Raw genomic sequence first — 25,433 nt, 5'->3', positions numbered from 1 at the left:
CGGCGGGGACGTGCCCTTGGGCGCCCGGCTGGCAGGAGTCCGGGCGGGCTCAGAGAGAAGTGAGCGCAGAGACTTCCATGGGCTAGAGAAGCCGAATTTAAAAGAAATATGAAAAGCGATCCAGGGCAGCCAGTGGGCCAGGTAGAAGCCACCAGCTCCCCACTACGAGGACGACAGTGACTGGCACTTGCGAAGACGAAGCGCGCTCGGCGGCCGCGGGTCTGCGCCCCGGAGTCGCCTCCCCAGCGAGGGGCGCGCGTGCAGACGCCCGCGGCAGCAGCCGGAGCAGAGCGACATGGGGCTCCCAGCTCTGGGACAGTCCCGGCTGGGGAAACTCCGGGGCTGCGCGGCAAGGCGCTGACCCCGGTGGACCCCGCGGGGTGCCCGGGCCCCGCCCGCCTCCGCCTCCGCCCCCGCCCGCGCCCCTCCCCGCGGCGGCGGCGCATCCAGGGGCGGCGCGGAGCCGAGCGGCGCGGCTCGCCCAGCCGCCAGTGCCTGCGAGCGCCGCGCTGCTGGGGGAATCACTCTGCTGCCTGCACGCCTCTCCCTTCCTCAGCCTGCTCCGGATGGCTGTCTGCCTCCGGCCCGAGCCTTGCCGTTAGAAAGAAAACTTTAGTGCGATTCCCCTTTGAGGAGAGGACTCAAAGTTCCGGGAACTGGTGCCGCCCGTGCTGTTCGGGTGTCCGCCGGCGGGTGCCCGGTCCCACCATGTGCACCAACATAGTTTACGAGTGGCTCAGAGCGCTGCAGCTCCCGCAGTACGCGGAGTCCTTCGTGGATAACGGCTACGATGACCTGGAGGTGTGCAAACAGATCGGGGATCCGGACCTGGACGCCATCGGGGTGCTGGCGCCCGCGCACCGCCGCCGCATCCTGGAAGCCGTGCGCCGGCTGCGGGAGCAGGACGCCGCCGCCGCCGGCCTCTACTTCACGCTGGAGCCGCAGCCCCAGCCAGTGCCCACCGGGCCGCCGGCCGACGCCTTCTCCACTGGCCGCCGGGGGGAGCCGTGCGGCGTCCCGGCCCAGGGCACCCGCGGGGACCCCCGCGGCCAGACCCCCGCCCCGCGCAGCAGGGAGCTGGTGAGCTACCCGAAACTGAAGCTGAAGATCATGATCAGGGATAAGCTGGTCAGGGACGGCATCCACCTGAGCAAGCCCCCGTACTCCCGCAAGGTAAGGAGGTGCCGCCCCGGCGGCCCAGCCCCTCCTGCCAGGCCTGCCGGCACATGCCCGGTGACGACCGCGAGGCCAGGGTGCCTCGGGTGTCTGGGACTCTTTCTGTGCTCTTTCTGTATTAGGCCTTGATTCCTTTCTTCCTGTGGCACCGGTGGTCGGTAAAACAAGCTCCCACACCCAGCTGTTGATTCTAAACTGGGACCCACGCGCTGCCTGGTCGCTCCTGGGCGCACCTGTTAGGAATTGCACTCGCGCGCTTCTCTTGATTGCAAAGGGAAGGTCCCAGTTCTCTCTGTAGAAGTGTTTGGGTCTGCAGGGGGCCGGAAAATTGGTTAATGCCGTCATTATTTTCGGCCTTCTTTTTCTCTTTCTTTGCCTTTTTGGGTTTTGAGAAACTCCTCAGGAAAATTGGTGAACTCTCTTAGAGTAGGAAATCATGCCCTCTGTCTCCCAGACGGATGCGGATTTGAGAAGTGTACCCTAGAATTAGGGGAATGCGGGGTAGCGCGCTTCAGACAAGTTCCCAGACTTAAGTATCCAGGAGGGAGTAAGGTGGCAGGGACATGGGACATAATAGGGCCACTCAGAGTGCTTCGGAGGACTGTGCTGTCACCACTTTGGTTCATTACCAATCCAGATGAGTGAAGTAGACACAGCTGTGCCTTCTAGAAAGTCTGAGAAAACCCGATTTGGGAGAGGAGGGCAGGCCACATATGGAATGACCTAGGGAAGAGTTCTCTGCAGGAGCGGCCGGCAAGTTCTGAATGTGGAGTGGCCTTAGCTTAGGTAAGCGCCAGAAAAAGTTGCTTCTAACCAGAGTTCGCCCTGTAGCCGAGTCTGTTCAGCGTAGGTGTCTGTGGCTGTGGAGTGGAGGGTCCTGACTCCGCAGATAGAGAAGTAGACAGCACAGGTGACCCTCGGGGCTCTGGAGCTACACAGGCCTATGAGCTGTGACCACTTCAGTTTGCAAATCAGCTTGTAGAGAAGCCCAGGAAGAAAACGATGGCAAAGATACTCATCTGTCAATCAACACAACGCTGTGCCCAAGCCAGGAATATGGATGATCTCAGTGTTGTGTGGGTGTCTTGGGCCCACGTAGTGTCATTTTATAGTCTTAAGTAAAGGTTGGAATGACTGGGTTTAAGGAAGGTCAGGGAAAGCTTTCTAAAAATTAGATGACAATATTTAGGGTCAATGGAAATAAGGGGTTTAATATTATCCATCTATCATTGTGCAGGTAAGATAGACCATTCAGGTAACCTGCTTGAGTGTATAAATTAGTTTTATAAGGAGGATATAAAGAGGGCAGGCTAGAAAGACATTTGCCTCAAATTAAACTCATGTTCCCATTACCCGCTGTCACTGTGCTACCAATGTGTGCCCCAAACTCAGGTCTGTCTGGTGTGGATGCAGAGGCTGCAGTGTCAGTATAAACTTGGTCCTGAACACGACAAGTGGAAGCCAGTTAGGTGTTTGTTACTAACAACCCAGGAAGTAAGCTGGGCTTAGGAGGAGGAACGTGGGTACCTGCATAGGGGCTAAGGACACAGTTCCAGTCTGGCCGGAAAGAGGTGCAGAGAGCAAGGTGTGTCATGAGAGCTTCTTTGGTCTTCAGGAAGGTGCTGTGTTAGGGGCTGGGAGGGAAGGGACAGGACACTGGACGTAAGAGGGGTACCCATGAAGTGACAGATCTTGTTTCTGATTCTTAAGAAGCCAAAAAATATATACAGGCCTGAATATCAGACTTAGAAGCTAAAAAGAACTTTAAGGACATGAACTATCTCAGTGCAGGCTTTGGACTGCCTAGGTGTGATCCTGCCTAGATCAATGAGTGATGATGGTAGTGCATTTGCATTAAGTATGATTTCTATCAGAAAACATCAACGTGTGGCTCGGCGCCTGTGGCTCAAGCGGCTAAGGCGCCAGCCACATACACCTAAGGTGGCGGGTTCGAATCCCCAGCCTGGGCCCGCCAAACAACAATGATGGCTGCAACCAAAACATGGCCAGGCGCTGTGGCGGGCACCTGTAGTCCCAGCTACTTGGGAGGGTGAGGCAGGAGACTCGCTTGAGCCCAGGAGTTGGAGGTTGCTGTGAGCTGTGATGCCATGGCACTCTACCCAGGGGGATAGCTTGAGGCTCTGTCTCAAAAAAAAAAAAAAAGAAAAGAAAAAGAAAACATCAACGTGGATTGTAGTACTGCTCACTTACTCTCCATGTGAAGAATGACTTCAGTCAACTTTACTTTTTCCATAAAATCCCATGACAATCATGTTTGATAATAAAGATAGGATCCTGTTTACTTTCTGTACATATTTAATTCTCTTTGAACTGATTGGAAGAATAAAATGGATGCAGAAGCGTTTTCATGACCTTTTTCATGGGTGCTCCAACTGGGGACCAAAAATACTGGAGCTCACAGACTTTCTGGTAAGAAGGAATGACACAGGCTGAAATGGGAATGAAAATGTAATTCATTTGCATGAAACTCAGCACACAGACGTGTAATACCAGGTCACGTGCTGGCTGTTCTGAATGTTGCTTATGTGTGCATTGCCTCTTAAGGTTAATGTAAGGGTATGAACAACCAAATCACATATTTGAATTTCTTAGGTAGAGTCTCTCTTCTAGTTGTGTCCCACACCTAAAAGGTATGCCATACACCCCTACATTGTACCCACTAAGTGGGAGCACCCCAAAACCTCCTCCCTTGCTCCCCCTCCCCCAACTTGAATTGAAATGAGTTTTTCTCCTATGTGGGCATGGATTAGATCATCTACTAGCTTCCTATTAGTATTGAGTGCATTCGATATTTGCTTTTTCATTCTTATGATACTTTACTTAGAAGAACGTGTTTCATCTCCATCCACTTAATACAAAAGATGGGAAGTCACCATCTTTTCATGGCTGAACAGTATTCTATCCTATCCATACACTACAGCTCATTAATCCAGTCCTGGGTTGGTGGGCATTTAGGTGGTTCCCACGTGTTGGCGATTGTAAATTGAGCTGTGATAAACAATCTAGGGCACTTACGATAAAATGATTTTTTTTTTCTTCTGGGTAAATGCCTCATAGTGGGATTGCAGGGTCAAATGGGAGATCTAATTTGAGATCTTTGAGGATTTCCATACTTCTTTGCAAAGAGGCTGTATTAACTTACAGTCCTACCAACAGTGTAAAAGTGTTGCCATCTCTCTTCATCTGTGCCAGCATATGCAACTTTGGAATTTTCTGATGTGGACTCATCTTCCTACTGTTAGGTGATATCTCAGGGTGGTTTTGATTTGCATTTCTCTGATAATTAAGGACCATGAGCATTTTTTCACGTTTGTTAACCATTTGTCTGTCTTCCTCAGAGAAGTTCTGTTTCATGCCTTTTGCCCAGTGATAAATGGGATAAAGCTATTTTTTTGTTGATTAATTTGAGTTCTTTACTGATACTAGTTATTAAACCTTTGTCAGATTCGTAACATGCAAATATCTTTCCCACTCTGAAGGTTGTCTGTTTGCTTTGATTGTTGTGTCTTAGAGCTGCACCTTTCACCATTTATAAAAATTGATTCAAGAAGGTTTGAGAATGTAAGAATTTGTTTTCTGATGCTCCTTGTTTCTTCATGAATGGTGCTGGGACTGGTTTCTTCAGCATGTGATCCACGTTCTGATTTCTCCAGTCTGGGTCTAATCAGCATGTGTAATAGTCAATATGTGTGTTTGGAATTTTGCTCGGTGGAGCAGTCAAGCTCTTCTGCAGTCATTTGCATCATTGATGCTTGTGATTTTGTACTTTGGGGAGGATATTAGATGGCTTAAAAGTGCATTATGTCAAAGATGATCAAGGCAGGAATAGTGAGTGTTTTACAAAGAAGAGTTGAGGAATTTCCCCAAAAATCACCTGAAAGAATTGAAGGATTTGCTCCAGTAACAGCTTGTCTGGTTGAGAGATAAGTGAGTTGAACTGTAAGTAAAAAGTGAATTTCTTTTTGTTTTCAAAAAAAGAAAGAAATTGTAGCTTTGGAAAAGCAGGAGTTTGGAAAGATGTGAATTTGGATGAGGTTGGAAGGGTCCCTCTTCTGTGTGCAGCTTCCCTCACTGCTGAGACTTCCCCTCTGTGACATGAGGATAACACAGTTTCTAACCAAGCTTCTCTGTCTTGATCAATGCAGGGCCCAGGTTACTGTGGTTGCAGGAATCAGAAGCTCTGCCCTCAGGGAACTTAGCGACTAGCAGGGAGGATAAAGTGGAGTAAACAATAATGTGCAATCAACCCACTTTGCAGGGAGCTTTCTGGAACTGGCGTGAGATCTGAGAACTGAAGTTTCCATAGATTTCACCTGAAGAGAAGCGTCTTAAACGGAAAAATGTTTGAGGCAGAGAGAACAGGAGTGCAAGGACCAGGAAAGGAAGCTAAGGTGCAGCAGGGATGCCGAGGAAGTCAGTGTCTGCAGGAAGTGGCAGAAGATGGAGAGCCGAGTAGCGGCTGGTTCTGGGTGGTTTTGAGATCGTGGTAAGAAGTTCTGAGTGTAGCTTAGGAGCAGCAGGGAGCTATTGACGGATCTGAAGCAGAAACAGGGCAAACATTTAGGAGGTTGTTGCTGTGTCAGGAGAGAGATGCTGGTGGCCTGTACTGTGCTTTGGAAAGGAGCTAGGAGGTAGAGTTAATAGAACCCAGAGGTTATCTGGATGACAGGGTGGGAGGGGAGGGATTAGGATGACATGCAGACTTCTGGTTTAGGATTGTGATGCCTTCACCTGAAATAGGAGACCCCAGAGAACAGCGGGTTTGGGAGATAAAGCTATTGCCTTAGCTGAGGAGCAGAGAGATCCTGGGGCAAAAGGTATAGGTTTGAGGGCCATCAGCCATGAGTGGGAATGAGCTATACAGGGAGAAGGGATTAGGCTGGAGCCCTGCAGAGTGCCAGGTTTTCAGGGATATGCAGAAGAAAAGAAAGCTCCTAATAGGTGGAAAGCATGAGCATGGAGAGGGAGGGTAGGGAGCAGATGGAGTGGTGGTCTGGAAGCCACCAGAAGCAGCGGTGTTTCAAGGAGCAGGGAGGCCAGATAATGGACAGGCAGGGTAAGAAAAGAGTCACATTTCTGGATGTGACAGAGGAAGCAACCATGCCATGGAGGACCGTCACCATAGCAGGCTGGGTGAAGGGAGCAGTGAGAGTGGGCCCAGAGAGAACTGCCCAACTTCTAAGGAAAGTTTAAGAAGACAGAATTCAGGCTACAGCTGGAGGAATGGGGGGACACTGGGTCAGTGGAAGGATGTTATGGGTTTATTTGTGTTTAAGGATGAGAGGACCTGGGCTCTGTGTATGTTGGTTGTAGGGAGCCAGAGAAAGGGAGGTGGAGAGGGACAACCCAAGAAATCAATGTCTTGTAGGAGTTGGGACACAGCCCAGGGTGCTGTGAGGGAAAGATGAGCACCTGCCCATGGTAGAGGAAAGAGGGCGTGGGGATGAGAGATCGGGAAGTTCCAGGGCTCACGGTGAAGACCGGCTGGTACCAGTAAGGGGGAGGTGGTGGAAGGATTAGAGGTTTTAGAAGAACATGGTATTACTATACAAAAGTTAGCTATTATCATCTGGTGTTTATGACGCTGCCTCATATACTCATATGCCAGCATGTCTACAACAGGTAATTACACACCTGTGACGGCACCATTCATCTATTTGTGCTACAGGTTACTGGTCATGTGTAGTGTTTTTCTGAGTCCCATGAAGTTTGGCAATGCTTGTGGGGTTGTACCAAGTGCCAAGTGTACGGGGCTGCAAAGGTATTTTATTTTCTAGCAGACTCACCAAGGCTTTTAAACGGCAGGCCCTGGCATAAGTATTGGGAGCTAAGGAGGCTTCTAGACTTTCACTGAAAGGTTGTTCCTTGCCACATCAACTAATTCGAATTGTTTGAGTTAGGATTAGTATTATTATTGCTGTAGGAATGTTCATGTTCATTCATACCTTAGCGTGAGTTTAATGAAGTAACAAGACTGCCGTGGTAAGAGGCTATTTTTGGCTATTCTGGAGAGATGGCCTGAGATGAAGGAATTTGGAGAGACAGAGGTAGCAGAAGTCTTCTGCGTGTGAGACCAGGGTGATGGATTTAGAAAGAAAAGAGAGAGGTTGGCAAAGATGTGCTTGTGTCCTTTGGAGTTTTGCCTTGGGTCTTGGCAGAAGATAAAGTGACAATAAATATTCCTCCTTTCAAGAACTCTAGTCTTCGTGACATTACCAGGGACAGATTGGAAGCTGAAAAGCTTTAGTTTGCTCCAACTCCATCAATGTCCTCATGTATCCTCAGCCTGGATCCTTCTAGGCTTTTTCTGTTTTCAGTCTCTGATTGCAGCGTGGTGGGAAGAGGAGGAGGGTGAGGGAGGAGACATGAGTGGGGCTGCTGCTGTGCTGCTTTGTCCTGCTCCTCCCAGGTGACCACCTGTGGAGTTTCCACACCAGTGGGCTCCCCGCCACCCACCCTCCATCCTTCTATCTGTCCCTCATCCACCCAGCTGACCATCCTTTCATTTAACAAATACTGAGCACACGTCACATGCTAGGCCCTAGGACCAGGATTGCAGGGAACTACACAGCCCCAGTGCCTGCGTTTATGTGGAGGGCCTAGCCCAGTGCCTGAAAGGCAATATTTTTTTATAAAGTATTGAAAATTTAATTGTGGTACAGCAGCAAACATTGCATTATTAAGTGCAATGAGCTTGCGATGCTGTTATAAATATGAAACCCACGTATGACAATAAATTAACAATGCAAAAGGTAAGACTGTTTAACTCAGCTGTCTGGCTATCTCCTCCCAATGCTCTGATAGAAATATTAATGCTGAATCAAAGTTGAATGTCACTGGACAGTGCCTGTGGCTCAAGGATTGGGGCGCTGGTCCCATATACTGGAGGTGGTGGGTTCAAGGCTGGCCCTAGCCAAAAACTGCAAACCACCTCCACCAAACAAACAAAAAAACATAGTTGAATGTCATTTCTACAAATGTCAAGGGTTGAAGAGTGTTGCTTTTGTGTTTGTTTCAATATTTTTTAAAAAGATCATTTCTGGTTAAAACACAAGGAAAGATAATTAATGATGAAGTTTAAAATCAAAATACAGTAGAACCTCCCCAGTTGACTGCCTCCCTGCATTTGACCACCTCCTTAAGTTGACCTAATTTTCACAGACCAGACCTGAACCACATGTGCATATCGGTACAGTAGGCCCAGTTCCTTATACTGACCATGTCTGTGTTTTGACCAGTCTGTAACAGTTCCTTAGGTGATCAACTTACAGAGGTTCTGCTTTGCTTACTCCTTATGTGTTATTGATAAAGAACTGGGAATTAAAATGCGATTCTTGCAGAACATTGAAAAAGAAGACATGGGTGAGGAAGGGAGACACCCAGGGCACAGAATTGAAGGACGTGCAAGTCCAGGCTGGGCTAGAAGGGAACACAATAAGTCACTTACCGTGAAAAGTCAGGACTTAGTAGATATCGTCGGCATTCCCGAGTCACACACCAAGCAGCCGCCCAGGCTTTCTATGCTTCACACTTGCCTTCAACAGCGCTGTTTTGAGATCCGAGTCAGCAGTCATCTCCCAAACTAAGAAAGCGCGCTGTCTGGGAGTGGTAGCAGCCCAGGGAATGCATACAGGGAAGGATAGGACAGGGCCTTCACAGCACTTCATCCTACTGGAACCATCGTGTCGTAGTTAAGAGCACAGGCTCAGGACCAGGCTGCAGACTTCAAGTCCCAGTGCCGCTCCTTACTAGGTCACTTTTGGCTCTTCTGTGAAAAGTGGACCATGTTAGTGACCACTCCATGGGGCTGTTATGGAATGGAGAAGAGCTAGCATTCATGAACCTATAGGTTGAAATTTGTATCTGTTGCCCCGAGATGCCTTAACAAAGGAGCTAGGAGTCCAATGGGAAGGTGTGGGCAGGGCCTTGTTCTCATGTCCTGAGAGGCTGTTCACCTGTGATGCCACCAAAGGCTCCCAAAGCATCCCTGTGACACTGCCCCTTCAGGCACTGTCAGACCTGCTGGATCTCTGGGCCTGAGGTGGACCTGTTACAGAGCCTTCTCCTGCTCTGGGATGCACTCAAAACCAGCAGCTTTTTGAGTCACTTAGTAGATGGGCTGGTGTAGCACACTCCTGTGAGAAATAGGATGTCTGCAAAATCCAGAGAGGATCCCTAGGTACTGGGAGCTTCCTTCTGGTTTCAGGAAGGGCCACATGCAAAAAGTTATTTTTCACCTTAGAAGGGGTATCTTGATACACCCCCAACCACTGGACTCCTGAAAATTTCACTGAGAGGGAAGCCCCTAAGTTTCTGTTGGATCTGTTTCCCTCTTTGTGACGTCTCACTGATAAGTCTAGAGTAGTTACTCCCTCTTGATCACTGTCATTTGTGTAGTGGAAAACTCGGATGTCTCGTAGAAGGAAATGTGACCAAGGCTCCTGGATGACTGAATTGTGACCTAGGGCAGGAGAAGTGGTGTGTCCCTGAGGCAGGACAGTGAAAGTGTACTGCTGGCCCTGCCGGTTGAAAGCAGTCTGGGTTTGGAGGTCTTTACTAACACATGTAGAGAGAAAAAGCATTTGCCAGAAGAATAGCCTGGCTCATGGGAAGTACTCCTGTGACTAGGCCATCTCATCTCCATCATGGTGACTGTGTGCCAGCTGTGAATAGAGAAGCCTCCCGGCCTGAATCTCATTCCTAATGATAGGGCTGTTTGGTAATAGATCAGTGGTAGATTTTTTATACAAATAATTCCCAGGCATTTGTATGTGCAAGAGAATACAATAATGTACATGATTTAAAAACTAAACACTTCAAACTTTAGACATTTGAAATTAGATTGTACTCTTGAAAACACTCACTTGGGAGATTAGAAACCTTGGCACAACCAGACCACTCTTTGGAGTGTCTTCAGTGGTGGCAAGACTTCATTCTTACCAGGTGGATCTGGTTTGGGATAAATACCTAAAGTAATTTGGAATCAAATCAGGCACTTAAGAGTAACAACATTCAGTACCGTGTGAAATAGAAAATGAAATCTGTAGAATAATGAGGGGTTTTTTGGGGGGTGGGGTGGGAGTGACCTATAAACTATTTTTAGATTTTATGATATTTGTATTCCTTTTTCTACTTTTAAACCCTTAAAAACGTGCTCTTAGTGAGTATTCATGTTTATAAATATGGAAATTTCTGTCATGGCCTCTCCCGACAGGTAAGTATTAATGTAAAGGAGCCTGTGGCCCCAAAGTGGAAGGAGTGAGGTCAGCTGTGCACCAATACCAGTAAACGGCAGCCTGTGATGAGCTCATCACACGTTTGGAAAGTGCAGTGGTGTTCTCTGAGCTTTTTCTTTGCTGATACTAATGTTCTTAGAAAGCGTTCTCCTCTACACTGCCTTATCACGTCCTACAGGAATCAGAGCTGCCCATACTCTTTCCTGTGTGCTCTTGAGTGAGGAAACGAAAGGATGCTGAAGGCAGAGGGAGAAATATCAAGGTTGCCCTCGTGAACCTTGTCTGCTCTCAGTTATCGTCTAAGGCAGGGGTCCCCAGCCTTTCTGGCATCAGGGACCTGTTTCATAGAAGATAGTTTTTCCACAGATAATGGGGGAAGGGCTGGTTTTAGGATGATGCAGGTGCATTATGTCAGGACATCAGATCACGAGCTGGTTAGATTCTCATTAGGAGCAGGCCACCAGGTCCCTCGCTCATGCAGTTTACAGTTGGGTTCTCTGTAAGAGAGAATCTAATGATTTATCACTGACATTGTTTAAGAGTGTGGATAGGACATGTTCATAAGAAAAGTTTGGTGTCTAAGATTCCCTTAGTATTATACTTGCAATTCGGGCAAAACCGTCCTCTGACAGGAGGCAGAGCTCAGATGGGGATGCAAGTTCTGGGGAGCGGCTGTAAACACAGATGAAGCCTGGTTGGCCCACCACACATGGGCTGTGTGGCTGGTTCCTCACAGGCCACGGACGTGTACCAGTTTACAGCCTAGAGGTTGTGGACTAGAGTTCTCAGGCCTACCTTGCACAATAGGATAGAAATAAGAAATGTACATTGATAAGAATGCAGTTCTTTACAGATTATGTTTAAGCACCAGCTTCTGGCCCACCCGGAATATGTTCTAAAATGAATTTTCCTGAGGCAAGATGAGTCAGGTGACATGGACTTTATCAGGGTTGGTGCTTGAAATAAACAGGGATGTCCTGAGTTGTTTGGAAAAATATTATCCCTGGTGATGAAAGGTATACCAGGAGCATGGCAGCACATAGCATCTCAAGCTCATAATTATGAAGAACTAGGAACCACATTGACTCCTTGGCTACAGCAAGGGCTTATAATTATTACCGCCAGTATAATGTCAAAGGTTTTTATCAATTATTTTCTAAGTTTTATGAAAAAATACTATTTCAGATCAACCACTGGTTTGGCCTTAGGAAGGCCATGGGAGGAATAGGGAAGGAATCCTCATTTTCAGTCAATGTAATAACTATTAAAGGCCGTTGCTGTGGATCACGCCAAAAGCATTAGGCATACAATCTGTCTTACATAAAGACTAAGTGACATCTAATAGTTTAAAGAGATTTCATTACTGCTTTTAATTGAAATAAATGGTCTGATGCTCTCTAAAATCTTACTGTTACATTTCCATGAAGTTATAAATACAAATAAAATGAGCCCTACTTCATTAGGAAAGTGTCAGTGAGATGAGAAAAAATAATTGGTACGTATTCTTTATTTACCAAAGTCTTAACGAGCAGACTTGACAAATTTTAAGAGTTTTTTCCCCTAGAATATAATATATGACTTTATAATAAGATTAGAAATATACCTACTGTATTTGATATGTGGAGGATATCATTTATTAATACCTCACCTGTATAGGTACAACAAAATGATTTTAAGTAAGTTATATGATAATACATAGTAATCATGTTTGGATTACTTCTTTAGCTTAAAAGCAATTAAAATTAAAAAAATACATTTCAATTTTAAAGTATTCAGGTTTTGTGAACTGTTTCATCTACAAAATGCATAGAATTTACACTTTCCAAACTGAAGTATTATACTATGCAGTTCTCACTGTTTCTCTAAGTTTTCAACACAAATACGAACTCCAAGTGGTCACCTAAGAAGCGTTGAAGCAAGTCCAGTTTTGTTTGGTTTTACAATTCATGGTGCTGTTGTGTTTTTTTTTTTTAAATCTCATTGCCTTATTTAACTCAGGAATATGTAGTCCCATGAGGTAGATGAGGCAGCTTTGCAGACGTACTCTCAGAAAGGACTTTTGTAACCAAATCTGCAGATGAGGAGCCCCTGCATTAACTCCCATGCAGAACACAATGCTTACTACAAGACAAGTGCTAAAAAGGCCTAATTTGCAGCTGTGCACAGGCTGCTAAAACTCAACAGTAGATGCAGCAATTAGAATTTAGCCACAACAAAAGATTCTTCAGGGGCAATGTTTTAACAATGACATTGAAAACTGTGGGTAGGACCTGTCCATATGAAACGTTTTATGTTTAAGGATTCCCTTAGCGTTATCCTTACAACTCCGGCAAAACCTTCTCTTAGCCCTCTGCTTGCAACATGCAAAGAACGGTGATCATTTTAGTTGGAGAAGTCTTTTCTTCTATAAAGTGATGCCAAAGTCCATCTCACAGAGTTTGTGTCTGAATTAAATGACAGAAAACTTACGAGGTTGCTTTGTAAATTCTAAAAGAACTTTGTGGATTAAAAATGTTCTTACTGATAGTGAATAAATCATTATGTTTATAACAAAATTTTAAAAATATTTCAGTTGGAAAGCAAATACGCTGAATTGAGACAAGTTGGAGAATAGGGAAGCAGATTGATAAGTAAATTTAAATGTTCTGTATTACAATTTCTAACATTATACTACTTTAAAAATCATTTATGTGTGAGATTATTTTGTATCGATCCAAGAAACTGGGACTATGCTCCGTATGGTTCAAGGTAATGCTATTCTTGTGTTAGCAGATGTCATTTGAAAAACAATTTTTCTCTAGCTTTATTCAGTTATAATTGACAAATTCAAAAGTGTATATATTTATAGTATATAGTGTAATGTTTTGATACATACATTGCAAAATGATTAAATCAAACTAATTATTCATCACCTCACATATTTATGTTTCGGGGATGAGAACATTTAAGATTTAATCTCTTAGCACTTTTCAAGTACGTAACACATTATTATTAACCATAGTCTCCGTGCTGGGGAATAGATTCCCAGAACTTAGTCATGTTGTCTGACTGAAACTTCATAACCTTTAATCAACATTTCCTATTTCCTCTCCTCTTGAAAAATGACTTTAATACTAAGATATTAAAAAAAAATACTAAGACATATTTTGTCTTAGGTTAATACCATAATTAAGTGTTACCTTATTCAGTTGAATTCTTCCCCACATTATTATCAATTATTAAAACGTTTTGTTATTTGAGGATGTCATGTATGAGAAATGACATTTCATCATTCTTTGGATTATCTTTTCTTAGCTAACTGGTTTCTGTTGAGAGTTGTTTATGTTACAATGACGTATTTCCTGTTCTTGCTGCTTGCTTATTTTTTCTACTGATCTTAGACCATTTCCAGTTATATTGCAAAAGCTCTTTATGTATTAAGGACATCAGCAATTGTTTCTGAGAGGTGGCAAAGATTTTATGCTTTAGTCTAGAATTTTATGGGGTTTTTGGATGTCCAGTAATTTAAACAACTTTGTATATTCTCCCTTAGTAATTTTTTAGCTATTTCTTTTAAACTAGTGGAATATAGAGGGTATGGACTCAGAATTGTGGGGTTTTTGTTTGTTTGTTTGTTTTTTAGAGACAGAGTCTCACTTTATCACTCTCGGTAGAGTGCCGTGGCATCACACAGCTCACAGCAACCTCCAACTCCTGGGCTTAGGCGATTCTTCTGTTTCAGCCTCCCAAGTAGCTGGGACCACAGGCGCCCGCCACAACGCCCGACTATTTTTTTGTTATAGTTTGGCCAGGGCCGGGTGTGAACCCACCCCCTTCAGTATATGGAGCTGGCACCCTACCCACTGAGCTAAGGGCGCCGCCCTGGACTCAGAATTGTTATTTGATCTTTGAAAACCTGAGACACTTCATTTATTGAATGGATATAACATTATTTCTTAAGGATATTGTGAAGCATCAAGGAAACAGTATATAAAAAGGCCTCAGATAACACCTGACACGTAGTAATCACTCAAAACATGTCTAGAACTTAGAGTAGTATGCATAATTTTATGATTTGAAAGTTTTGTCAATATGAAGATCTTAAATTAGTTCATGTTCTTGCTACTCTATGGACACATGGATACTTGGCATAATTTTAAAAAGTTCTTTAAGTTCTGTTAAGAATTATGAAAGCTACTTACATAACAACAAAAAAGTTCTTTAAATAAATAACAAACAGCAACTTTTCTCCCTCTCATAATCCTTCAAAATATTTTGTTCAGCATGTCATTTTCTGTTTAGGTTTTTCTTCTTTAGTTCAAAACCAGTTAATATTTATCTGTATCTCAGATTAATGTTTTTGGTTTCATTTTTATATTTAACTTTCTAACCCATCTGAAGTCTATTTTCGTTTGGGATGCAAGATAATTGCACATCATTTTATCCTTTGCAGGAATTATAGCTTTTATTTCTTTGATCTGGTCTTATTGCATTGGCTAGAATTTATGTAGCAGTGTTAGAGAATGATGACAATTAGGTATTCTTGTTTCAGTCCAAATTTTAATGGAAATACCGCAAGTATTTTGCTAGTATCCTGTCGCTGGCTTCCAGTTTAATAGTCTTCATGATGTTAAGAAAGCATCCTTTTCCTAAATTTGTAAAAAAAAAAAAAAAAAAAAAAGCTATTGATAATAAATATTTAGTTCAATGAAATATGTATTTTGGCAACGTAAAAAATCAAGTCATTTTTAAAAAACAGGGTGAGTGTTGTGATGTAGTAACAGATTTCCTAACTTTAAACCATTCTTACATAGCTGAGGAGTAACAAATGAAATGTCTTTTGAAGCAGCCCAAGCATGGGATGAGGACTTTGCAATCATCTCCCCCCCAGATGATTCCTACATTCCTTTACGTTGTTTCTTGTCTGTCCTGAGTATTACTGGGCATTTACCTTCAGCTGTGTGACCACTTCTTCAGGAATTGTCATGATGCCATTACAGTTGGCTTCTTGCCAATAGCTCTGTGGTCTCTCCTAGACAAGTGTAGGAGGCCGTGGTGGTGGTGGGTGCTGGGTCCCTTATTGCTTAAAAGACAACAGCCACATAGCTGTGGGTGAAGGTTTGGTTTCCTTGCTTGTGCAGACATGTTGTTACTGAGCCAGGGGCCAAGCCTATGAGGAGACAAGGGTTTCACTTGAATCCATATTAACTTACTGTTTTCAAAGCAAAGAGAGGCTTGTATTTTTTCTTCCTCTCAATGTACTTTAGGAAATTCTTCCCAGATTCTGGAATTTTACTCTTCTCCTTCATCCTCCATTCTTCCACTTTCTTCTCCCCTCCCCCAACCCAATAATCTGCTCCCTTCCTGCCCCCTCCCACCCCAGGACTTTTAGTAGAATATACAGTTAAGGGCTGCCTGCCAGTTGCCATGTCAAGCTCACGACCCTTATAAAGGAAATTGAAATGACATCCATTTTAATTTGAATTTTTGGCTTTGCATAGAAACAATAGCCCAATGTGTAACAAAGATAAAATGGGAAATCTCTGTAATGTACATTATTATAACAAGTCTTGGATTTATGTTTAAACATTCATTGAAAGGTTAAATAGATGGGAGTTTTTAAAAAGATCACTGAAGCAAGGATTTACAAAGGGGTATAGGAATAGTATATTTCTGGATAAAGTACTTCAGTTAGGTGCTAAACGCAGCTGAGTTTGCAGAAATGGTGCACCCAGCACTTTCCAAGCCAGCCATCAATCATGCAGCAAAGATACAGCCTCTTTAAAGTAACCATGTCTCAACCTGGAATGGAAAGCTGTATATGCATGCATTATGAAGCACTCCTTGGGGAAGCTGTTGATTGACAAAATGAGTACCGTATTACGTACTAGCAATATTTTCTTGGCCAAAAAGTAATAAAGCTATAGATGAGCTTTAGGAAAAGAAAATATTTTACATAAAAAATTTAAAAAAACCCACAAAACAGTTCTTAAGACTTCTTTCCTACAGGGTCAGGTTGAGGTGCAAAGTAGCTCCACCCAACTGTGAAAAAGGAAACAGAATTTGGTAAGTCGTTAATTACATCCAAGGTTGGTGCTCTAATCACGGCATTTTCAGCATCTGAAGGAAGGATGGATTAGTCGCCAGCTGGGATCCCACAAACCCACTGACTCTGACTTGCTTGGGCTTGTACAGGAGGAAGACAATTCAGGATATGCATGTTGCATCCATTATAGACTAAACTTGAACCAGAGCGCAAGTAATTGACTCTTTTGAGACCTACTTCTTATAGAGAGGGGTAGAGAGTTGGCTCTAGGGCTTGCTGACATGAACTGTGAGTTTTCTTGCAGTCTCATTCTAAGTCAGAGAGTTTACACCACTGTTTGGCAGAGCATTTGGGGCCAGTGTGTTTATATCTGTGCTAATATGATTCCTCAGATTGACATCCTTACCTTCAAAATAGCGATCAGCTCTGTGCTCTTCTCCGGGTCGCTTATTAAAACATTCAGGCAGTCACAGGCTGGACCTGTTAGCTCTATTAGACTTCTCCCCGAAAGGAAGTGGGATATTTTTGATCACCCCCACCCCAGCATGGCTGTTTTGGGATGCACACGCTGAATGATATTAACAGGGATTTGTGGGGAAAGCAGAAGAATGACGGGGTTTTTTTTTTTTTTTTTTTTTTTTTTTTTTTTGACAGCAGACAAATTGCAAAAGCAAGAGCCTCTGGAAGAGTGAACTGCAGCTTTATTCTGAGAACCTTTTCACTGTGCTTTGATTTCATTAATTGTGATAATTAGACTTCTGCTTCACTTGACCATATGTTAATTAGTTATGGATAAGTTTGTGTTTCCCTTCACATCTGGAGGGGACCGCTCTGCTCGCTGGAATGCCTCCCTTGCCCCCCTCCCCACCCCCCGATGGAGTTTAGAAAGCTCAAGTATTATTTTCCATTCCTATCTTCATTCCCCTTTTTAATGTGATGTGTAGAAGTTAGGAGAAGCTTCCTGCGGCTCTTGGTGGTCTCTTCAGATACATAAGGAAACAGCCTTGAAATAGCCAAATCGGAACAGCTGTGATAAGGTGCTATATTTGTGAGGCGTGCTTTCCCAAGCTAATTCCTTCGCTTCTCATGACAACTACGAGGTTATTTTTTGCCATTTTTTGTTTTACATACGAGGAAAATGAGGCTTGAAAAGCTTAAGTAACCTACACAGAGTCCCGCCATTAGCAAAGTTCACTTGAAAACCAGGTGTCTTCATCCACGGGCAGTTTTGCCTAAAATCATTGGTGTGTAAGATCTAACAACTCTCTGTCTCTTTGTTGGTGAAAAATAGGTGTGGGGTACGGAGTGGACATGTCCTAGAGATGTTAGTTTGGTTTTCTTTTTTTAAGAAAAAGTAAAAGTCAATCTTTGCCCTGAAGAACTTCCTGGGTCTGCATGGACTGTGGTGAGTGTGATCTCTAGTCGCGGGGACCTGTTATGTGGTCCATGGAATAGGCATCTGATGGGCAAAGAGGAAGATTTTCAGGGAGAAGGCGATGGTGGGGCTGACCCCTGAAGAGATCTGAGTTGGAGGCTAAGTATGTCATGAATTTGGCCTGCCTGGAGTACAGGTAGCCAGAGGTTACAAACGCTATGAATCTAACTTTTCCCATCTATGGCAATGGAAAGATCAAACCTGAACCACAGCTATTAACCTTCTAAAGAGGGTAGCTCAAATTTGATTAATGCGTGAGCCACAGTGGTTGGTTTCTAGGTGAGCAAAATCAACTGTGTCTCAAAGTCTGATGAAGAGAGAAGTCTTGGCCAGCCTGTGTGAGGGCAGCCCTGGGTACTGCCAATGTCCCCAAACATGCTTGACAAATTCTGCTTCTTTAGCAGAATCAATCCGCTGCTATGTTCACACGCTGGAAGAAAAACACCACGGAGAAAGCCAGCATGCCTTCTGGAGAGCGAGCTGGTTTTACGATGGAGACATCAATCTCTAAGTTCCAACGAGCAGCAGGTACCAGCCCAACCTTCTGGCTGTTATCCTCGGAGATACCACAGAGACCACACCTGGCTGCCTTCTGACACTTACTCAGTGTCACCTACACACCACACTCTTTGAATGGCCTGCTAGAAATGAATCCTGGGGCACAGCTCAGACGTGATGAACTGTGCTCATTGCCATTCAGCTAAAAAGCATGACTGTGGGCAGAGTGAATGGGAGCAGCTGTCTTTCAAGGAAAAGACCATAAAGCTGGAGTCCGTTAAGCTTAGATTTGATGAGTTTCATAGTTTTGTTCAATATTGCCCCTTAGCATATCACTTGATTATTATTAATTGGTATTTATATTCAGCAAGTATAAATTGAAAGCAAGAATTTGCAAAGCACTGTTAGGTGTCGTGGGGGGGATTTGAAAGTGGCCTAACAGAAATTACAAGCTGGAGAGAGACACACATCCACAAATCTACCTATTTGTAATAACATCCATAAATATGTAAGGAAGTATACATCACATTTCAGCGCGACGTGAATGCCAGAAGGAAATGGAAACAGTTTGGAGGCTCTTTTGAGAATCACTGAAATGTGAAAAACAGGTAAGATTTCCCTAGGTGGGGCCACAGTACAGACTGGGCCTGCGCACTGGGGGAGCTGGACCGACTGTGAACACCACCGGGATCTTGTCCACTTTATACACTTCTGTATGTTTAGCACCTTGCAGAAAATCTTTGTTGAGTGAATTCGTGCATAAAACCACACAAGCAAAATCTCAGAGTAAAGACAATGTGAGATCGGCGAGTGTCCACTGTGGGCGCTGGTGGGATGGGGACAGAGACTGGGTGGGTAAGAGGAAGCACAGGCCTGGGCTGGGTTGTGAGGGGCTTCCCAGTGGTGCTAATGAGTTTGGAATTTATGCCAGATACACTTGACCTAGAGAGATACCTAGCCCTGTTTATTTTAGGAAGCCCCTTCATACAGTTACCATTTTAAAATTTCTCACCCATTCTCTTCTGGAGTTCTCCATCTCTTTGTCCACAGGTGCCGCTGGGGTTTGTCCTATCTTAACCTCCATTTTTGAGGCTTTGGTTTGAAACCTTTTGGTCCATTGCCAGTGGAGATCTAGTCATTTTCCTGCGTTCATCAATCAAAGGCACATGACTCAGGCACAGGATATTTTGGCCAGGGGTGAGCGTGGATGGAATTGCTGACTCTGGTTGTTGTCTGTGACTGCTATGACAGAGAAGCACAGGCTGGGTGGCTTAACCAGCAGAATTTTTCTCACAGTACTGGAGATGAGAATTCCCAGATCAAGTTGTCAACAGACACGGTGTCTTTGGAAGTCTCTCTGCTGGGCTGATGCACGACTGCCTTCTTTCTGTGTCCTCACATGGTCGGCTCCATAGGCACCTTGCCTGGGTTCCACTCCCCTCTTTCTATGTGTGTATCAGTCACCTTGTACGGGGATCCCCCCATGTGACCTCCGCTTGAAAGGCCCTGTCTCCAAACGCAGCCATGTTCTGGGATACTGGGAGTTATGGCTTCAATGTATTAATTCAATTCGGGGAGTTACAGTTTAACCCATGGCACTGAGTGACAGCCATGCTGTACCACCTGATTTAGGAAGTTATGTTGTCAGGAGTTAAGTCAGTCCTCATCAGGTGTGGTTGGAATTTGAGCTGGAATCTAAGCCTGTATGGTTAATTGCTCAGCAGTTGATGAGACTAGATTGTTGCCTAGTGAAAGTGATCTTCCCTGAATAGTTCAGTTCCTTCCAAATCCAGGAGCAATCAGTATTACTACAGATTAAAGTCAGCTAGCAAGGGCTGAACATAAATCCATTCCATATTTGCATCACATTTGTTAGAGAATAACCAGCTAACTAAGGGCTAAGCAGTGCCACTGATGAAATAAATCTCAGACTCCTAATTCAGATGGGCCGGCGTCATCACTTGTGGTCTGTGTGACCTCAGACAGATCACTTAAGCTCTCCCTGCCGTGGTTTCCTTACCTATAAATCAAAGATAATAAGCAGCGTTTCCTATTACTTAGGATTGTTCTGAAGATTAAGTGAGAAAATGTATGTAAAGCACTTAGCGCAGATAAGTAGTGGTAAGTACATAGTAAGCACTCAGTAATACGTTAGCTAATCTAGCACACGTTCAGCGTTAGCTCTTCTTAAAGAGGAAAATGGTAGTTCTGTGCACAGGCACGTTAGCAATAAAAGTTTGTGACATAGTCATCTCTGTAGCATATTTATATAAATTAAAACATTTTGCTTAGGTTGGCAAGCATAAAAATACCGTCTCTAAAAATAGCTGCACAGGCACTTATAGTCCCAGCTACTTGGGAGCTGGGAGGCTGAGGCAAGAGAATTGCCATGAGGTTGCCATGAGGTTGCCATGAGCTGTGATACCACAGCACTCTACCAGGGGCAACAAAGTAAGACTCTGTCTCAAAAAAAAATACACATATATAATAAATGCTGTTCTTAAACTTATCAAATAAAATGTACTGTTTATTGTTTATACCCCAATATTAATCAAGAACCCATAGATTGGCCTTACTCTAATAATTTGATGAATACCAACATAAGTGTAATTTCGGTGTATTTATCTTCTAGAATTGAGCATTGTATTCTGTTAATGGTGTAAACTTTGTCTTATGAGATATAGACAGAGAGCCAAAAATTATATACACATTTTAAGAAAGGAAAAGGCTGTATTAAAATTGGAATACTCAAGTCACACATTAGACTTCAGCATTTATAAGAGATACAAGACACAGTAGACTAGATAACAGATGTTACTGGTATATATGGAGTATTACAATTTCAATACAGTTTCATTTTCTCTTCCTTAAAATGTGTATACATTGTTTTGGCACCTTCTATAAATGCAAATAAGCTGTATCTTTGTGTTGCTAGGATATAGACAGGATGACTTGACATCGCTGCTTCATTAGAATAGCGTCATAGGAGGCCTTCCAGAAGGTGCATGAGGGAAGCGTAGCACTCGGGGACAATGCTAAATAAACTTAACAGTGATGATTTCCTTGGATCCTTTTCACTTTCTACCTACTTCATCTCCACCTCAAAGCACAGCAGTTAACTGTTCATTTCAGAATATTTTGAAATGAATATATTATATAATAAAGCATTATTACATAATACTGTCAATAATGCTTTTATTATATATTTTATATATTATAATATATTCATTTCAGAATATATATTAAATATCCAATAAAAACAAGTTGGGCTCTTATATTTTGTACTATAAGACTCTTTTCAAATATTGTCATTAAAATTATTTTTTCAGGGTTTTCCCAATAGATCATGCATAGAGTAACTGAGATATACATGATGCATTGTGTATTTAAAAGAATAAAGTGAGTGAGAAAGGGTTCTTAGATTTAGAAATGGGTTAAGGGACCATTTTTAGATATCATATACAATTGGGATTCTTCAGCACTTTTTCTCATATGGTCTTTTTTTCTTTAAAGTGGGTAAGTCCTGGCCTGGTGCGGTGGCTCATGCCTGTAATCCTAGCACTCTGGGAGGCGAAAGCGGGTGGATTGCTTGAGCTCGCGAGTTCGAGACCAGCCTGAGCAAAAGTGAGACTTATCTATACTAAAAATAGAAAAACTGAGGCAAGAGGATCGCTTGAGCCCAAGAGTTAGAGGTTGCTGTGAGCTATGAAGCCACAGCATTCTACCCAGGGTGACAGCTTAAGACTCTGTCTCAAAAAATAAATAAATAAAGGGGGGGGGATAAGTCTTTACTGCAGGTGGGGACGATACTGGTATTTAGGCTCTGCTTAAAAATCTGCAAACAGAACTATCCTATCAGACCAACAGATAACCAGGTTTTGTTGTAAGAAGGGGAATATTTGTTGCCGGTGTTTCAGGCTTATTTTTTTTTTTTAATTAAAAATTTTAAACCTTTTTACTTTGAATATAAAATTCTTTGTTTTTTACAAAGTTGCAGACAGTGCAGAGTTCCCCTGCACCCTCCACTTAGTGGCCCTTAATGTTAACATCCTACATGAGCAGTTTAAGACATTAAGACACGTTAAGAAATTACGTAGGTACAATTTAATATACTTTATTCTGAATTCACCACATCCTTTTTCTATTTCAGCATTAAATCATGTGTGTCATGTGGTATTTCATCCTCAGGTCTCTTTATTTGAGCCCATGGCGGTTTCTCATAGCTTGTCTTGTTTCCATGGCAGTTTTGGGGAGTGCTGGTCAGGTATATTGTACACTATCCTTCAGTCTGGATTCATCTGATCTTTTCTCACAAGTCCCTGGTGTTACAGGTTTTTAGACTATTACAGAGGTGACATTTCTTTCTCATCTATAAGGCAGTACATGAGGTCAACAACATGGTCTACGAGTGAGGATTTTAACCTTGACCACTTGGTTAAGGTGACATCTGCTCAGTCCTCCCACGATAAGGGCACTACTTCTCCTGTTTTATGCTAATCATTAGCAGTGGAACCACTAAATTCAAGCTATCATGAAGGTGAAGAAAAACGTCTTTAAAATTTTTTTTAAATTTCAGATTAATACGAAGGTACAAACGATTAGGTTAGAGTGTTAGCATTTATTAGGGAAAGTCCCTGTTGCAGCTGTGTCTCACACCCAGGCGGTGTGCCATATACCCTTACACTGGGCCCTGTGTTTAAGATTTCTGTTCAGTAACAACCTTAGATTTGAACTATAAATAGAGGTGACACAGATGGGAAACACATGAATATGAGAGGAGGGATGACTTGTGGTCTTACAGAAACTTACCACCATGCAAAGGTGCACAGGCGCACGGGCCTACTGTCGGCATCACCGTGGAGGAGCATGGTTTGTGCGCAGCGTGAAGGCGCCAGGTGCAGACAGCGTTTTTCCCAATGATGGGGCACGTCGGTTCTCATTTCCTGTCTGCTGAGGAATACAGAGAAAAGCAGCTCGCAGTGCCCTGCAGGGCCTGCCGGTTCCTTCCTTCTGCTGGCATCTTGGAGACATGCCATCCCACCCCAATCCCTGCCTCCTCCCTCAGCCACAGCTGGTTTGTGGTTTTGCTTTTTGCCTTTGTGGTCCTTGTTGAGGTTTGTGTAATTAATAGGCAGAACAACCAGTAAGAGGCAAACCTTGCAACCAGGGCATTGCCTGCAAAGGCTAAGAATCACCGCCTCCTGGGAAGAGAGCAGGGGTACGAAGTGGCTTGGGGTGGAGTTGAGGAATTAGTGAGATGCATGACCAGGCCAGCGGTTTTCAAACAGAGAAAAATCATGTTCTAGGTTCTGAGCCCTGGGCGTTTTGCATAATCAGCCTTCTTCTTTGCAATTTATATTATTTGATGTCTTAATCTGTTATTTTGAGAATGACAAAATCATGAAACACAGATCCAAGTTAATCCAACTTAACCTCTGAACTTGACCTACTTTCATTTAGAATTAGCCTTATTTAAAATTGTGAACTACTGTCTTGACTAAAGCACATTAAATAGGGTTCTGTTTATGAAACAGCTGCCTTTTTTCTCCCCCGTGGTAGATCCTTTCTGGTCTGAGTACTCTGTATGGCGAAACCACAATATATATTTCAATTATCCCGGCATTTAAACTTAAAAATAACAGTTTAAAAATTGTTTTTTTATTTTAGAGATAAAGACATTTTTAGGTTCTGAAACACTCAACTCAATTTTTTGTTCTGATGTTTTAGAAAAATTCCTTAATCTTGTTTATGTGAATAATGCCCAGTCCACGTGTGAAATTACACTGAAGTATAATTAGCAGTTATGATTATGTAAATTGTAGAACTGAATTTGAGTAAGCATTTATAATATCCTGCCTGAAATTACAGTATTTAATTGTAATCTTAGATTATTATCAAAATAATTGGTGTTTTAAGCCTGCTTCTGATTTCCATAAGATGCGAGGGCAAGTCCATCCACGTCTTACCCATCTCACCAGCCCCAGGGCCCGGCACCAGACCTGGGGCCTGGCAGGTACCCGCTGAGCGCTGCCCTGGATGGAATGCTCACTAGAAGGACACTTACCTCCATTTCCTTTTGCTCATCATTGTCAACAAACATCATCCAACATCCGTGCCAGAAGTTACTACTTGTCACTGCAACTTGTTGGTTGGCTTCCCTATAAGAGTTTGATGGAAATCAGTAAAAAACGTTCTGTGATACTCAAATGGATACATGGAATTTACAGTAAGGGACATTAAAGAGTCTCTAGTTTTTCTTATAAATCGTGTGCTCCATAGACTTCATATCAGTCCGATATTGACTACATTGATGAGGGAAATGTCCGGAAAGTGTCCAGCCAGGTATGTATGTTTCCATGGTTCAAACCACACAGCTGGATACTTTCTGGACAGCTCTTGTGCAATAATGTTATGAATGTGTCTGTGTAGCTGGACCGCCAGTTGTTGAATGGTTTATGACCATGTCATTGAGAGAGCATTTTTATTATAGTTACTATAATTTAGTAACTATAATTTATAATTTACTTTAATTATAGTTACTTCTAGAATTTTGGGTAGTTAACTCATGTCCTTTTGAGCCTATATTTGAGGGAAGGTGCTGCTTTACTCCCTGTGCTGTGCCCCCTCTTACAGCAGAATGAAAGTGACAGTGGCTTGCCCAGGAGTTAGCTGGGTTAGACGGCGGGCCTGCCGGTGCCACCCAAGGTCAGCGCATGTGGATCCCAGAACAATCCACTGGGCCCAGGTGCAGATTTGGGGCGTATGAGGCATGAAGCTCATAAAATTTATGGGGATTCTCTAAAGAAAGAATACAAAATTAGATAAAGAACCCGGGAAAAATCCAGGCAGTAGGCCCTGAGGTCCTTCTACTTAGTGGTACACCTGCCTTTGATCAAGCAAAGGGAGCATTTCAAAAACCAAGGGAGCTTTCAGGATGAGATCCTGAAGGTAGACAGGAGACAGTCCTCTCCAGTCTGACAGGAGGAGGCACTCCATGCTAGAGAAACAGAGGCAATATGGTGTGTGTGTGCTCTGTGTCTCC

At 43.4% G+C, this 25,433-nt stretch overlaps 1 protein-coding gene across 1 annotated transcript in view; it reads left to right on the top strand.

The window, feature by feature from the left end:
• Nucleotides 1-708: 708 nt before the first annotated feature.
• Nucleotides 709-25,433, top strand: part of SAMD5 (sterile alpha motif domain containing 5) — a 45,937-nt gene continuing 21,212 nt past the window's right edge. The window contains exon 1 of the mRNA XM_003790261.1: nt 709-1,173. Within this exon, the coding sequence (XP_003790309.1) occupies nt 709-1,173 (465 nt within the window). The remainder of the gene's footprint in view (nt 1,174-25,433) is intronic.

The sequence above is a fragment of the Otolemur garnettii genome, unplaced genomic scaffold (assembly GCF_000181295.1).
Source record: "Otolemur garnettii isolate 467f Iridium unplaced genomic scaffold, OtoGar3 scaffold00042, whole genome shotgun sequence".
Classification (NCBI taxonomy): domain Eukaryota; kingdom Metazoa; phylum Chordata; class Mammalia; order Primates; family Galagidae; genus Otolemur; species Otolemur garnettii.
The sequence above is the reverse complement of the archived record's forward strand: the minus strand, read 5'-3'. Positions and strand labels throughout refer to the sequence as shown.